At 36.6% G+C, this 17,804-nt stretch overlaps 1 protein-coding gene across 2 annotated transcripts in view; it reads right to left on the bottom strand.

Moving 5' to 3' along the window:
• LOC129254373 (clathrin heavy chain 1) overlaps positions 1 to 16,226 on the bottom strand; it is a 45,419-nt gene extending 29,193 nt beyond the window's left edge. For both annotated transcript variants that reach the window (XM_054892833.2, XM_064115491.1), the window contains exons 1-3: positions 15,846 to 16,226; positions 5,943 to 6,150; positions 1,450 to 1,718 (exon numbers count right to left, since the gene is read on the bottom strand). In XM_054892833.2, coding sequence (XP_054748808.2) covers positions 1,450 to 1,718; positions 5,943 to 6,150; positions 15,846 to 15,887 — 519 coding nt within the window. In that variant the 5' untranslated portion in view covers positions 15,888 to 16,226. The remainder of the gene's footprint in view (positions 1 to 1,449; positions 1,719 to 5,942; positions 6,151 to 15,845) is intronic.
• Between the last annotated feature and the right edge of the window lie 1,578 nt (positions 16,227 to 17,804).

Below are 17,804 nucleotides of genomic sequence, written 5' to 3'. Positions count from 1 at the left end.
AGTATATTTTGGGCCATTTTTTTTTTTTTTTTTTTGGGGGGGGGGGCACTTCTTCCTGAAATTCTTAAAAATCGAATAGTTTACTAGGCACTGCTAATCAATTTCAACAAGTTCATTCTAAAGCTCAGGAACTGGTTTTCACACTATATGCTATACAAGTTAAACAAAAAATGATTTATTATTTTTGTGCATTATGAGCTGGGCGGTATCATAAATTACTGTACAATGTGCAATGACAAGAGTGAAGCAATAGCTAGCTAGCATTATCCCTAGTCACATGTACATGTAGGACAACTCACATTGGAACTGTTTCAAATAAGAGATAACTCTTTGAAAATAGCGCGAAGAAGAGCCATACTATTAAAAGTTTTTCGTTGTGCACTCTTCAGAGTATGACGCACAAATGAATGGAAGCGAACGCAACAAAAGAATATAACAAAAGGCGTGTAATCAGACTGGCGTGAAATAGTGAGCGCTGATTGGCTATTTAGGGTCTAACCGTAAATTAGTCTTGCTCTTTGCTTTATCCAATTCGCTGCAGCAGCATTACAATATTTTCACATACATACTACCGAGTACAGACTGTAAAAAAAGTGTCCTTGTTAAATTTCTTTTTACAAGTATATTGGATGCTCCATATATGTAAATGGAATGTATGAAAATGAAACAATTCTTTGAACTATGATAACGTTCAATGGCCTGAAATGACAATGGACTTTCATTTTGTGACTTAAAATTCACATTAAAAGATCAGCGAGACTCGATAACCCTTATGCCCAACTCCTATGCAGAGACAAAAATCAAACTGATCAAGCAAATATGACCAACATTACCAGTCCTCCTAAACGGAATAGGTTGGTCTTAATAGTAAAATCACACAGATCTGTACGACTCCCCTGAATAGGAACGCATTATTCTGTTCTCAATAAAAACTCTTGAACTACATGGACTGATCAAATTACTGTAGGAGACTTCATCTAGCCCCAAGAAAACTTTTGAGTCACATTACATGTAGGCCTATCTTTTTCCATTTACTTGATATTTTTTAGATTCCTGACTTTTCTTTTATCAAAATCAATAAAAATAATATATATCAATATCATTGAATGGAAAGAGAAAATCCTCTGAGAAAATCGAAACCCTTCTGCATCTCTATCATATTACATGTAAAATCTTAGAAAATATTTCAAGACAATAGCAGGCACCCCTCTTTTTTTCTTATGTGCATTAGATTCAATCAAAGAGCTGCACTTAAAGACAAAACTGTTCTCACTTTAAGTTCAAAGTCATCATGCTCCAACTTGCAGATGAACCTTCACATGCATGTATTTTAAGTCAGATGATGAAGAACATGGTGAAAAGATTTGTGGACACTCTCTTAAAGAACATGGACAGGTTACGCATACACCCTTGTGACATAACTCAAGCCGAGCACAACTTTCTGCTCACCTGTGCCGAGATACCAATGAGAATCAGCCACTGCATCTTGGCATCTGTCCTGTAGTTGATGATCTGACAAGCGACCAGACTGGAATGGCGGTCAAAGGCCTTGATAGGCTGGGAGTCGCCCTCCATACCCCAATGGTAGACAGTGGTGTCTGTCACCAGGCCGATAGTGTTCACATTGATCCACTTCCAGAAGGTGACATCCTCAGTCATGGTATGGGCCTTCATCTTGCTCTTCATCTCAATATTGAAGATCTGGAGGGTGCGACCAGCTATGAGAATGAAAAAAAAATACAATACTTAATTTGTTCTTTATCTAAAAACACAAATAAAAACAAACAGTAACCACTAAATACAGTCAAACCTGCTTTGGCGGCCACCTGTCTGGAGTAAAAATCTGCCTTCAGTAGCAAGCAAACTTGTATCCTGTTTGATAAGAATATGTGTTAATATAGAACCCGTCTATGAAGGCGACCTTTTTTTTGTTTCCCTTTGATGGCCTTAATAGACAGGTTTGACTAGTTTATCATATTGTTTGCCATTTCATCACATCCATCAACCACACTAGCCAAACAATATTCCGTTCATACAAGTATGTACAGTGCTTACTGCTTTTTTTTTTTCAAACCCCCCTTTCAATTAAACATTTATAGTATTATTCACTGTTCACATGTATTTCTTTTATGTAAAAATACCAAAGATTTTAAGGAATCAGTCTCGACTAGCACTTGTGCTACATTACCTTCTGGTTCCTTATTAACAACAACATTCAACCATATACGTATCTTTTCGTTAGATTATCAATATTGGAAACTGTGACTGGGATCTTTAAAAAATGTCAAAACATTTGTTTTAGGTTTATACACGCACATCACATTTTATGTATTCAGATTTATCGTTTGTATTCTCATTTTATCCTTTATAATATTAGCAATTACATCTGTATACTAGAATAGTTATGTTTGTGCTGTGATGTTAACACATTGTTATCGTTATTGTTATTGTTGTTCAGTAAATAAACTCAAACTAAACTAAACTAAAATCGAATTTGGCAAAGCGCTTCACAGATATATCATTGTATCCTAGTCATTGGATCCAACGTTCCACACATACATGTAAAGCACGCCATCTCCACTCCCAGAGGAACATTCTGACCAGGCAGTATTTCACATACCCACACATGCCAATCTTATCACACTGACATTCGCATCCTTCCATCCATTAACAGCTGGATGGAAAATGGCAAACATAGATAAACGCCTTGCCAAATGACACTAGCACCAGATGGGATTCAAACTCCAGACCCTTAGATTAAGAGTCAGGTGAACAAACCATTACACATCCATGATAATAATAATGTGCTGTACTGAAAGACACCTTCCTTAAAAGTAAAAGTAAAACTAGTTTAGTGGAAACTAGTTTAACGTGTAGTGAGAACGGTCAAAGCGATCTTGGAAGCGATCTTCCAACCGGTTCAGAAAACCACCTTGCGATGTACATGTAGTTTTCAAGATCGCTTTGACACCGTTCTCACTACCTTCCTTAAACTAGTTTACTGGAAACTAGTTAAGTGGAAACTAGTTTAACGTGTAGTGAGAACAGTCAAAGCGTTCTTGGAAGCGATCTTCCAAACCAATTCAGAAAACCACCTCGCAATGTAGTTTTCAAGATCGCTTTGCCTCGTTAAACTGGTTTTAGCGTAAATGAGGACACAACCGTTCTTCGGGAAGCCATCTTCGCACATTTTGAGTGCGCTACTCAACATGAAAGGTGTAGAATGCCTACGCTGCAGTTCCGAATTTCGCACGAAACGTGTCCCCCCACTGAGAGCATTTCCATAGCAACAAGATCGCTTTATGTGAAGTGATTTTGAAAACCGCTTTCGTGAGATCAAGTGGGAACGCTAGCAAAGCAATCTTCCAAACTGGTTTCCTGAATCGGTTTCCAGTAAACTAGTTTTAGAAAGCGTAATGAGAACGGCCTCAAAGAGGTGCATGTGTACATGGATGTTAGGACTTTTCCATTCAGTATAATTCTTGAATATTCATGTACATATATGTAAAAACTGTATGCTCTACATGTAATCTCAGGTTATTATTGAGTGTCGACTTCAATGCTATTATTTCCTATGTAATTTGCACAAGACCCTGAGTTAGAAAGAATTTTTTTTCAATATACATGTACATGTAGAAAAAAGCGATAATGGTCACATACTTCACTAAATATCACCTCATGTTGATTTTTTTTAATTTATTTTTACCTTCTTATTTTTAATGTTGTTGAATTATTTCTATGTTTGTGTTGGTAATTAATTGGGGAAGCAAAGACGTATTTCACGATCCTTATTTTTTCATTCATGCTCTGCACGTCATTTACTTTCACATGTAGGTCAACAGCGATAGCAACCGGGTTGAAGCAGCTCTTTGATATGAATGGGGGATCTTGATGACTAATCTCCCACGTGTGCTACGCTACCTCGTGATTAAATACATCCTCCTCGTTACGATCCAGACTTGATTAAAAAGAGTTTTGGATTCAACCTCTCATGATTGCATGCCAATACACTATACATATAGAGGATTGCCTCTTCAGAAAGCAATCAAAATCCCTTCAAGGTTTGTGTGTAGTAATGCAGAACCGTATACAACTTGTCTCAGAGAATAAAGAAACTATGTAAAGAAACGAACGTTACATGCAGAGATTAGCCAGTGCTTCTGTCAATGCCCCCTCCCCATACAGTGTACATGTACTACATGTATTTTCCCCATTTGAGCTTCATTATCAATATCATTTTCAAGGAAACAACCTTGATGCAAAATGTAAATTGTGGCAAGAAACGTATATAGTTGGAAAGAAAATATTAATCATGCAACATTAAACTTACAAAGAGAAAATGAAAAAAAAAACAACCTTTGATTGAACAAAGTACATGTCCAGTTGTAGCGTGCACAGTTTGAACGGTTTTAACACAATCTGCAAAGCAATCTCAATTCTCTGACATTTGCAACAGTGGCATTTAGGGCATTGGTGGGTGTACATATACATGTACTGTACAGTGTACCCCAAACGACACACCAGGGCCATGCCCCTCATCTTGCTCGCATTTTAAATGAGTGCAGTACTTATGCCATCAACTGATGCAGTTGAGCAAAGTACATTACATTATTACAGGGCTCTGTCTCATGAGCGAATGGATCAGTTGACCCATCCCGCTAATTGATTCCTTGTATTGATTTTCTAAACTTGTACCATAGCGCCCCCCCCCCCTTCCTTTCTACGTGAGTGGCTGGAGCATGATCCTGCATTGCATATATTATGCAATAAAGGAAATTAGAAAGTTGATTGTATTGGAACACCAATCATGTCAAAATTATTTGCAAGCTAATAATTAACTAGATGTTGTGTATGATTATCAAAATAACCGAAAGAAAGATGCTTCACTAATTGTATCATTTAATGTTTTATTGTAAACATTTGTATTCTCATTATTTGAATTGTCTAAAATTGATAAGAATCAAGATATAAGGAAGTATATCTCTTTTCAGGGGTAATGTACACAAAAGATACTTTTAATTGAACACTGACAATAGCAGACAATTTTATGGATGTTAATATGATAAATGTAAATTTTCAGAAAGATTTCAATATGGTTTATCTGCCCATTTATGAAAAAAAAATCAAACAGTTTGAAAAAAAAAAGAGAAGAAAAATATGGTAGATAGCCCTTCAGAATACAATTTTGCAGGAAAACTAGGTTGTAAAGGTGACAATTATTTGTGGGTAATCAAATGATCCAGACATCAGCCCAATTGGAAATCTGGCTCAGATTGCGGATTAACGATGTAGATTTAAACTGTATCCAATCAATTTTCCTAGGCTACATGTAGAATCACAAATAATGAATAAAAAAATAAAAACACAAAATGGGGTTGCTGTGAGAGTACTAACATTGAAATAATATTTTCTTTTTCTTGAAAAGTAGCTTTCTCCTTCGTTCCACTGCCGTCCCACTGTGCATTGTACAGGGCATTTTATCTGCCTATAAGTAGATTAATCAATTTAGAATGTCCTATTAACCTGAAGCAGGCCAGCACAGTGACGTTGTAGGATGATATTTCATAACCATGGTTTTGCAGAATCATTATTCAAAACACACTTTTTACACTTTGATCATTTGAAACACCTGTATGAATATAACTTATCATCATCATATCATGATAATCATCATCACCATAATCATCATCACCACCACCACCACCACCATCATCATCATCATCATCATCACCATCACCACCACCACCACCATCATCATCATCATCACCATAATCATCATCACCACCACCACCACCACCACCACCATCACCACCACCACCATCACCACCACCACCATCATCATCATCATCATTAACAATTTTACTATATAGTACAAAATATAATTATTTCCTTATCATTTCTTCAAAGCCATGAATTACAGGCATAACTAAATAACCTCTGACCTTTGAGGGCAATGACTTTGCTGGCAGGGTTCATGATGGCCGAGTCTGCAGAGATGGGTCTTCTGATGGGGTTAGCAGAGTCATTGAGGTCGATGATGACTACCTGAGCCTGCTCCCCAACTTTCTCTCTCACACAGATGTACTTGTCCGACTCCATGGTCAGTGTGCTGAATCCGATGTTGGCTGCATTGATACCCAGATTCTGGAGCTGAAAATGGAATGAAACAATAACATTCATATATTAGTTCTATATTCAGGTCAATTATGATACATTATTGTAGAACACTGCATGTATATAGTGACTATGACTACTGATTTCGGTGCTACATGTATCTAATGTTCCCATATTATTATTTAGCATCATTATTACATGTCTGTCAACTGAAGAAAAGTGGGGGAAAAAATCATACCTGAATTGAAATAGCAACAAATATCAACAAAGCACAGTGTCTAGTTCGAACGGATTCACACTTTCAATCCACTTCTACTGTGCATATTGTAAGGTGGCAAAACATGCAATCATGAATTTCAATACCGTAGGCTCTTCAATGTATTTAATAGTTTCTTATTCAAAATAATATTTTATTATACATTTCCAAGTAAAACAAACTAAAAGTACCTTGTTTCACTTCAACAGTTATTTTTATTAAAGATCATTTTAATCTTTAAATCCCCAACTACAGTATCTTGTTCTGTACATAAAATGTATGCAGTCTCGAAACATTAGGTGTGCCTATTTGATAAATGCCAATAAGGCTCATGAAGTATTCATAAATTGAACCCATTCAGCTATTAAAGGATAAAACAAATTCTGAATGACAGGAAATCACTTTGCCTCCAGCACCTTTCATTAACATCATTAACATTCATGCACAATAAAATACCAATACAGTATGTACAAGGAGATATCTCCTTGGTACATGTATGAACCTGCATTTTGTACATGTACATGTACGTGGTAGGACACAAATCAATACCAATTTATGAGATATTTCCACCTCAATTGAGATGGAGCCATGTACACCTCTCTCTGTCACTTAAAATTTCTACCACTACCTAAAACATATGGACATTCAATTCCTTCCCTAAAAGATGCACACATAATTTCTGATCAAATCTAATCGGGGATAACCACACACACATGCAGCTATTGTGTTCAAGATGCCTGCCCACAGCATCTCAAACACACACAGTATTGATGCACACATGTACATGTACGTAACTCATTTTAAAGTCACTCTGAAGTGTGAGCCTCGATGCATTTTAGCTTTGTATAAGCATGCACAACAAGCATCATATTAGAGGCTTTGGTACAATCAATAATAACATGAATTTTCTTTTCTTTAGACAAAAAAGCTTGATCAGATAATTTCACTGAAATTTGTCATTTACAACTACAAGTCCAGAAGATGATATTTGAATGATTATAAAAAATATGTGTATTTTTAGCTGAATTCAAAATTTGGGAAATGACATAATTTGACCAAAATTTTTTTTTTTAATTTTTATCAGTTTATATTATTTTTTTAAATTTAGTTTTGTATTATATATTTTTGTATCAGTTTAAAAGAAAATAAGTAGGCCTTATTGAGAAAGTCCTTTGAAAAGAATGATTGATTCAAATAATTTTTCAGAAAGTGATTTACATGTACATGTAACTTGGAAATTACATTAACTTGTACATACATGTAGGCAAACAATACATTGTATGTCCTATAAATTTGGGAGGTTACACATTATGCGTACATGTACATGTGATGTACATAGCCTACATGTACAACTTTTTACAATGTGTACTATACATCTACGCTAATTCAAACGGTTTACAGTATCATACAGTGATAGATTGCAGTCAAGCATCTGGTAAAATTCTACAAATTCAAAATGATGTTATTTGAGCTTGCAAGATGTTACATTTCTGTACGATACCCCATCTGTTGCTGTTCAAGGCAAATGCCAACATTGTGCATGTTGGCTTACAACATCTTGCTCATCCTACATGTATGTGCCTCATCACTATCAGGAGAAATGGATAACCTGATCTCACATGTCACACAGAAACCAGAAGTACATGTATTGCTTTACAAAATGTTGATCATCATTTTGTTTGATATGCACAATATAAGTCAGTATATCCTGCACAGACTGGGCACCAAATTACGCTACCCCCCCCCCCCCTCCAAAAAAAATATATAAAAACAAATAAATAAAAATAAATAAACAATAAATGAAATAAATAATTAAAATTAAATAAATACATGTACATGTAGGCCTAAATAAAATAATTTAAACAAAGGTAAAATAGGCCTTAATATTAATAATAGTAAACATAAATTTGTATATTAAACACATCAGCTGTGCTAACAATGGCATTACAGGAAACCAGTTTCTGTTTGAAGATTTTTTTATTCTATAGGCATACATGCAAAGCATCCCTGTTACTATTTTTACTAACACTGAAATGTTCATCATGATGTCAATTGCATCACTGTTGTAGATTGCCATGAATCATGTGCTTGGCATGTTTCTCTTTGTATTCTCCCACCCATCTGCCAACAAGAATGTACATACACACAAAACACACACAAAGAACAGATGACTACCATATTCTGAAAAGCTGTCTGTATAGCCTTGTGGTTTTTAATTTTATGAATGGTCATGCAACCATTTACCTCACTGGCTGGCTGAATGAATTAGTTACACATCAGTGAACAGATTTACAACCTACATTGTACACGTCATGTACCGTTTTTTTTTTTAACCAAAGATCATTCTCTTTTGTAATTTTCATCAATTTGCCAACTAAATAGCAATGCATACAAATATTCAATTCTTTCCTCATCAGAAATTACATTGAACAATTCTGTTGATATAGTGTGCAAATGTAGGCCTGCTACAGTACTTGTGACTAAGTAAATCCCAAATCACCATAGGAGTGTTTCAAGCAAATGGTGATTTTCCCCAACTAATTGTCATTTGTTCTGAGCCAATCAGAAGTATTTCAGAAGCCTGTAAAATTGAAATCACTATAAATTTGCTTCATGAAACACTCCAGAGGTTACAAATAGATTGATAAAAAGATTTAGAGTGATCATGGGTACACTATGTAGGGCTGAGTCATTACAGTTTGGAGGGGTTTTTTGACCGGAGACTAATTTGCTTTTTCGGCAGAGGCCAGTGGACCACTAAAATAAGGAAATGCATGAAAATTTCAGAGTCATCAAAAAGACTTTGAATATCAACCCCTTTGAAGCCTATATTTCCTTTAATATATCAAAACTTTCGAGTGTATTTAAGATAGAGCTACATGTATGGAAAGAATAGTACCATGAAGGATTTCTCAATTTTCTTACTGGGAATTTATCTAATTTAGGGAGCTTTGTAATAATGGTGCATGGACATGGCTAAAAAATTTGTTTCTATATTTGTGACTCCAAGTGGAGTGTAATATTTTGTTTTAAAGTTAAAAAAAAAAAAAAATTGCAGCTCCCACAGTCACGCCCTCATACGGTTTAGGGCCAAAATATATGTCTTAAAGTGGTTGATATTCTCAGTCTTTGGTGATACTGAATTTCTGATACATTTCTTTAATTTAGCGACCCACGGCACCTATAGCACAAGAAGTTGCACCGGTTGACCAGGAGCAATGGTCACTCACCAGTGGACCGCCCGCTTTGTCTCAGCCCTAGTACACAATACTCAACTTTTTCATTTTTTCGTGTTCATTTCAAATTACATTTTGTATTGAGCCATTTAATGGTAGGTTATTTACAGGCGAGTTTGCAACTATTGAGCAACAACATTTCAGGGGCTATTCAGGGTCTTAAGCCTGATTCATCTTTTTTATCTGAACGGGACCATTTCTTCCTGTCTGAAAGCTACTGAATGCTGGCAAGCAGAGCGACCATCCAGCGGCTTGATCTGAACTGTTAATAGTATTTACTTTGTGGAAGGAAATGTAATAGTCTCAGGACTCTACATAGATTCCTTCCTTATTTCCTATCTGGTGTACACCAAGAGGTCATGCCTTGACTGAGGGTGTAATACAGTGGTTCATTCTCAAAATGCCGAAATACATAGCATTGGAGGAATAATTCAATATCACAGTACAGTAGTTGGGCAAACAGTAGGCCCTACTGTACATAATATATACTAAAGAAATTAGTAATTTGTAAATTAAGGGATATTTCTCATTTACATGTACAAACAAGTCACAAACCCAATGGAATGCTGCAACTTTGACTGCATGTCACAATATAAATAGCTACATGTATGACTGAATCACACTGATTTCATCATATACAAATGACTTCATCCTGACTTCTACTTGTTCAAAAGGAAATGTCTGCAAGTTCACACAACTTCAACTGTACAGTGGGCAAATAAGAGAAAAGGTGATTTAACTTGGTCCACCCATTACAAAATTATGTAAAAGCAATCCTGAAAAAAAAATATCCAAAATACTCATCTGGCACTGCACAATGGCTACCTGGCCCAGGATCAATTGGGCAAAAAGAGTATTTCTCTTTCAGATTTAATTACAAACATATGGATTTTCATTAAAAAAAAGAAAGATTATTATCCAAGGTTACAGGGTATTTCAGGGTGTGAATAATATTACAAGAACTCAGGAGGCAAGAATGCACATCCCCTTCCATTGTACAGTCAGAGTCTTGATACAGGCTCATTAGGCCTACTTTAAAGAGAGCTTCATCTGATTTAGGCAGATATACATGTAAACACAATATGCAAATGAATTACCATTTATTTGGAAGCCTGACAAAACATACTGTAGACACATCAGACAGACCCAATAACCAGAACACCACTAAATTCATGATAACTCAAAATTTAAAAAAAAAAATTTCCCACTTTTATACCCACCCAACTTTCAGTTACTCCACTGCCATTCTGCAGTTAAGCCCCTTTCACAATTGACGTACAACCATTTGCGACCTTTTGGTCGTGCGACAGGCTGCAACAGGCATCAATCGCTAGTCATCTCATAAGATCGCACAGAGGCTTTCACAGTTGCAACAGCTGTCATACAACAAAACAACCAGTAAACCCCGTTGCACGAGTAAGTCGCATATACTCTTATTGTGCTCATGCGATCACATGCGAGTGTTGCACGAGGGATTGCGAGTGGAACGGTCGCATACATGGGAATGAAACGGTAGTGCAATGTTGTAAGCCGTTGCGATCGGTCTTGCAACAGTCTTATGGCCCATATTATCATCGCAACCAGTCGCAAGACAGGTCTCTGTACATGAAGGTCGCTTGCGCATGTGCAAGTGTTGTACGACCTCCAGTCAAGTAAATGCGACTACTTAGTTGTGCCACCTCTCGCACCAAGTCATACAACGTTGAACAACACTCGCACGATGATCGCCCGACCGATGGTACGACCCCGGGTACGGCCTGATGCGAGTGAATCGATCGTATTTGATCGCGTTCGGATTTTGAACATGTTCAAAGTTCAGATGCGACCAGTCACGATCACCTCCGACCACCTCGAGTTTGTGCGATCGTCTACAACTACTGCGAGTGCTCGCAAGACGCCAAGAGATCGATCGTGCAACACTAAGAAAAAACTGTTGCAGGCGGTCGTAAACTGGTCGGACGTCAATTGTGAAAGGGGCTGAACGGTCGCATACATGCGAAAGCAACGGTAGTGGAATGTTGTAAGCCGTAATTTCGATCGGTCTTGCAACAGTCTTATATTATCGCACCCAGTCGCAACACTGGTCTCTGTAGGTCTCCAGCACATGTGCAAGTGTTGTACGACCTCCAGTCGACTAAATGCGACTATACTTAGTTGTGCCACCTCTTGCACCAAGTCGTACAACGTTGAACAACACTCACACAATGATCGCCCGACCGATGGTACGACCTGTTGCGAGTGAATCAATCGTATTTGATCGCGTTTGGATTTTGAACATGTTCAAAGTTCAGATGCGACCAGTCACGATCACCTCCAACCACCTCGAGTTTGTGCGATCGTCTACAACGACTGCGAGTGCTCGCAAGACACCAAGGGATCGATCGTGCAACAACAAGAAAAAACTGTTGCAGGTGGTCGTAAACAGGTCGTACGTCAATTGTGAAAGGGGCTTTTAAGTACATGTTAGAGTCACAAACAGACTTAACAACATTGTCGTGCCCACACAATGGGATTATAATGTTACAAGCAAATAAATTCACATTTTTTGTAAGAAAATTGAGATATACATGTACATGTTCGATGTATTTCCACAGCTCTACTTCTTTGAGTTTAAATTCAAAAGCACTGGAATATTGAGATCATTTATCATAAGGACATCCTCCCATAATGCGACCAACATGTGTGATAGTCTGCAGGCACAGACCCTGATTGGAACTTTGATCAACAAGTGTGCCTCCATGCAAAGACTAGCACATACAAAACTTGCTGTTCCAATACCTGAGCGAGAGAGCCTTCAGTACACAAGGCATGAGTAGGCTGCACATTCAGACCCTTAACTCGAGTGAAGGGTTTGCCCAGCAGACTACATGTATGATGTCACACTTGTACAACTACCCAATTACCTTTCTGAATATTGAAAATTGTCACTTTTATAAACTCTACTAGAGTTCAATGTGTAAACTCTTAGTACCATTTTCACACTGGCTTCACAAACCGCTACAGTCTCTCGACTGTAGCAGTGTTGCCTTCAGTGTGAATTGTTGGACCCGCAATATACTACCCTGGGATAACCTTGCCTTGCTGTAACTCCGCAACAAACTTTTGCTCTCACACCATAGTAATAGCAGAAGGACAGAAACGCGACTGTCGCAGTGTTCCTTCAGTGTGAAGGCACACTGCTACAACACTGGGATAAACCACTTGTGATTTGTTTACTTTAATACCAATGTACATGTATTCTACATAATGCATAATTCTACATTATGTGTGTGGAGCTAACTTCTTCTTCGCTGCCACTTTCTTCTTTTCATATTTTTCATAGTTCATGAGTCCTAATCTTTGACATAATAAAGTAATAGATTACAATCTGTTCTCTGTAACTGAAAAATAATGAAAATAATAGCAAAACGTAAAAGAATAGGTCTATAGCTCCATAATTGCCAAAGTAACTTAATTGGCTCACATAAATAATCAAGAGTGGGCAGAGGATCTCAAGCAACCCCACCCTCAAGCAGCACTTCCAGTCTATCAGAGTCGGGTCACTCACAGGGACACAAGCCTACATGTTTGCTAGGGAGGTAATGAAAATCACCTGCTGCAGTGTGAATGGTTACATAAAATTTTATCCCGGGATAATTTTTCTACTGTGAATGCAGTCTTAGCGGGTTAATAGCCAGTTTACAGCGGTGTCGTCGTCCTGCGACAGCACCAGGATAAATTTGAAAACCAGCGCGAAGATGATATGATAGCATTCAAAAGTAAACTCTAATAGAGTTTATAAATATAATAATAGTGATGATTTACTCTCTATCATGATGAATCACATGTTTTGTTTTGCTTTTTCATGGGAGGACATGTTATAGGGGTTCCATAGAATATATCATGGACGAAGAGTTTATTTACTATCATTTAGAACAAACAAAATACATGTAGGTGGAATTGGAATAACAAATTTGGATGTGTACAGGGGGGGGGGGGTGCACTTCCATTGACCAGTGGATATCATGCAAGTCAATGGGGTTTTAAAAAAAAAACACACCCTAAACAAGTATTTTCTATGATCATATTAAAACGCACCCCCTTAACGATAGCAGTTTAAAGCCCGACCCTTAACCAGAATTGGGTAAGAAACCCTGCCCTTAACAAGTATAAACCCCCTAGTTACAGAACCCCACATTTATCAAGTATTCCCACTTGCATGGACTGGAGTATCGAGGATAAATCACCCTTCAATCGGTCGGAGGTAAATTGCCAGGAAAAATTGGACCCTTAAAACTCAATCTTGTTAGCACAAAAGGTATAGAACTCGTCGACCCTTTTAAAAAATACATTCTAGTTTTTACAGGGTTGTTTGATTTAAATCATGTCGATTTAAATCATGATTTAAATCACGATTTAAATCACTTGATTTTTTTTTTTAAATCACTGATTTAAATCAACTTTTATGAAAAAAATTAGTTTTCTCTATTTTCTCTTCTTCTTAACAGATACTTTCAATGTAATCATTTTCATTTCTGTTCCACATGCTTTAGAGATACTTTAAAAGAATGATACACCCTCATGGAGTCTGATTTAACACCACTGTTTTATTTTCAAATTGTAAAACAAGCAAAACTGATGAAAACAACAAGTTTCTAACGAAGTAATGATAAATAACTCTCTGTATGTACACCAAACTGTTAAATCTTCAATAAAATAATATATTAAATCTACAAAGGTGCTCAAAGTCCACAACTTGGATACTTTTACAAAACAGCTGAACTACTTGTATGTACCTCCTTCTTGTTACTATTAATACCCATTCTTTCAATTACTTAAGTTGCAAAACCCTTAGTTTATTAGCTATTACCAGCTGTTAGTTGGGAAGTCCCCCATGTGATAGTTCTAGGAAATATTCCTAGCTAAAATCCCCCATGTGATAATTCTAGAAAATATTCCCAGCTAGAATTCCCAAGGGCAGTATAGGAACCCTAACAGGCCTTTAATAATGTCAATTTTGTTGGAAATTCTCAAGTTCTTTGAGTACTTCATGCATTGGAGTAACACTTTGGATGTTTTGGACTGACTGATTTAAATGTATACATAATACATAACATTACTTGGGCTTCCATAAAATGTCCCTCTCTATAATGCAAATAAATTATTTAAAAAAATAAAAAAATAATCTGTATATAAGTGGATTATTGTGTCAAATAGTACAATACACAATGTTCAAAAGACTACTTGACCACTATTATTGGTGTAAAACAGTTTAAATATAGTTTAAAACTTGTTAAGTGTGACCATTATTTTTCGTTGAAAAAAAATCAAAAAAATCTGATTTAAATCATAAAAATCCGATTTAAATTAAAAAAATCAGATTTTTTTGATTTTTTTAAAAAAATCAAAAAAATCAACAACCCTGAGTTTTTATCACCCTTGCAAATCACACCCTCTTCCAATCTCGTATGTTACTGCATTAATATCTGCAATCTGCATCAGATCTTCCCATAACATGTCATCAGCATTTGTTTTCTACACCCTTCTTACTTACAGTTACATGTCGTACATACATGTATCTTTTTCTACGTTTTATTAAATAACTAATCCACTTGTCAATGGAAGTGCCCCCCCCCCCCCCTGATGTGTCCACCAATTTTTGTTGCCGCTAAACGTCGGCCCTTGATTTCACAGCAAATCGCAATATTTCTACTGCTCCAATTCTTCAGACGTCGCTGTATATCACCAGGAGCTGGACATAGAGGAACAGAGGATCCTGCGTCCAGGACTGAACGATGAACCTTATGTCTGTTACCAAACCAATGCCGAAAATGGAGCCATTTCAAGTTTCAAATCAAAGTTTTTACTCAGTTTCAACTTTTAACTGGAGTTAACAATCTGACATTAAATGCCATGCCCATGGCAATGGTCTGTTTGTGATTAAAATTTATGAATAATGAAAAAGCATCGATAACATAATTCTACCGACAGTTTACAAAACTTTTCATTTTACACAGAATTACTGGACAAGAGCAAAACATTCATCAAAGAATTTCATTAGACTGTAACCCGGCGTTTATCCATTTGGAGGGCGTGTATCTCTCATTGCCCACACACATGACCGTACACACTCCGTACATTCACCGGATCTTACTACATGCAGTGGAGGATGAATCACACACACAGAGGCCATACACGTTACACGTAAACGATACAGAAAAAATAGACTTTACTGAAACCTGTGAATACAAACGGCTTACCTGCAAGTGCTCCTGAAAGCGAATGGGCAATACTTGCGACATCTTGCTGGATTTCAATATCCACTAATATATTAAAGTTATTATTTCTACAACCTGAAGAATTTGGAAAAATCAAAGAAATTTATTAACGGTGTACCGGCCAAACGGACTCATGCAGGCCGACATGAGTAGAGAAGAATCAAGTAGTTCCGGATTAAATATTTTATATTCATCCTATGATATGCAATTTCTTATTGATGGAATCATCATAAATCCGAAGTACCTTTTTATTTCATTTCAAGTTTTTTATTATTACGCTTGAAATATACATTCCATTTGGATAGGAAATATGGAATCACTTTCCTATAACTACATTCTTACGCAGTGATTTTCTATCACTGCGCTTGCCACATATTGCCAATCATCATCGAGCGAGACGCGAGCGCTAGCGGAGCTGAGAGTTGTAATTCAGTCAATTCATCGGCATTCGCTTGAGAATAGCTTCCGGGTTTCTGACTCGAACAAGTCGCGATTTTTGTGGTCTGCTAATGAAAAGTTGCCAATAAAATCAATAATTTTAGCAAGACCGTGTAAATCTAGCTTACAAAACTCCGAGGAGGGGTAGAGTTTAAGGCAAATTTACTTAAAATGCGTAGTTTCATTGCTTATATTCATCTTAAAGGGAAAAGCAGCTATCAAAACATAAAATCCTGTAAAACGCATGAAAATGATCAATACGATTTGTATATACCAATCCCGGATATCAATTCTTTTTTTTCATACAGATTGTACATGAGATACTATAATTTTCTAAATGTCATTGTTAGCATGATAATGATCAGCCAGGTAAAGTATCAACGACGAATAATTCTATGCTATAGGCTGTTAAGATTAAATGTAGTCAAATTATGGGGGTAATGTAAATATGCAATCAGGATCAAAGGGGGCGGAACCCGTATAGTGCAAGCAGACGACATGTCGATAGTGAGTTTCGGCCTAGTACTGTGTATCGAGAATGTGATGGGGCTGTTACTGCATACAACTGATCAGTGCTACATTTTCTCGAATTCAGCTTTGTCCCAGAGCCTGGGAAGCGGGGGTGCTTCAACACCCCCCCCCCAAAAAAAAAAAAAAAAATTCCTGGGGGGATCATCGCTGCGTGTATTATTCTCCATAGACACAGCACCCTCAGGTATGTGCAAAAATGGGAAAATGTAACCAAAAAGACCTTCATAATTCTTCTGGAACAATTTGACCTCCATTTTGTTTTGAAACTTTTTTTCAAAAAATCGTTCCCGTGGCCCTGAATTCGGCCCAACTTGAACTTTGAAATTCCCCCACTGAAATTGGTGACCATAGAATAAAACCATTTATCTACTTTGGATCGAATTTACACCCATATACAAAAAAAACCCTTATTACATAATTAAAAAATAACCTAATTATGCATGCATAGGAAAATCTGCATGCAATATCATCGGCCAATGATTCATTGTTCTATGTAAAAATGACTGATGCCAATAAAAAAGACTAATCCGACAAATAAATGTCAATTAGATTTTGATTTTACTTTTTGATTGTTAATGACTTTCTCTAAAGGCCTTTTACTTAAGGAACCAGGCGTGTGAAAAGGAGAAAGAAAAGGGGAAGACAAATGTCATGATAGAATTTCATATCATTTAATTCATTTCCACGAAAACAGCAAAGTAAATACAGTATTCACATTTTAAAATCATTATGAAACATACAAGTCAGGTAATTTTTTAAAAATTTAATTACTACAATATAACAAAAAAGGGAGTTTAATGTAAATAAAATTATGAATAATAAATAGCTATCTTATGGGGGAAACATTGCAACATTATACATAAGCATGTGAATCAGATTCCTTAAATCATAAATTGATTAAAATGATCCTATAATGCCCAAGTAGTTTTCTGCGTCATTTGTAGGTTCTCATTTGAATATAGGACTATACTA

Source organism: Lytechinus pictus, chromosome 2 (assembly GCF_037042905.1).
Source record: "Lytechinus pictus isolate F3 Inbred chromosome 2, Lp3.0, whole genome shotgun sequence".
Lineage (NCBI taxonomy): Eukaryota > Metazoa > Echinodermata > Echinoidea > Temnopleuroida > Toxopneustidae > Lytechinus > Lytechinus pictus.
This window is presented reverse-complemented; position numbering and strand designations above follow the sequence as displayed.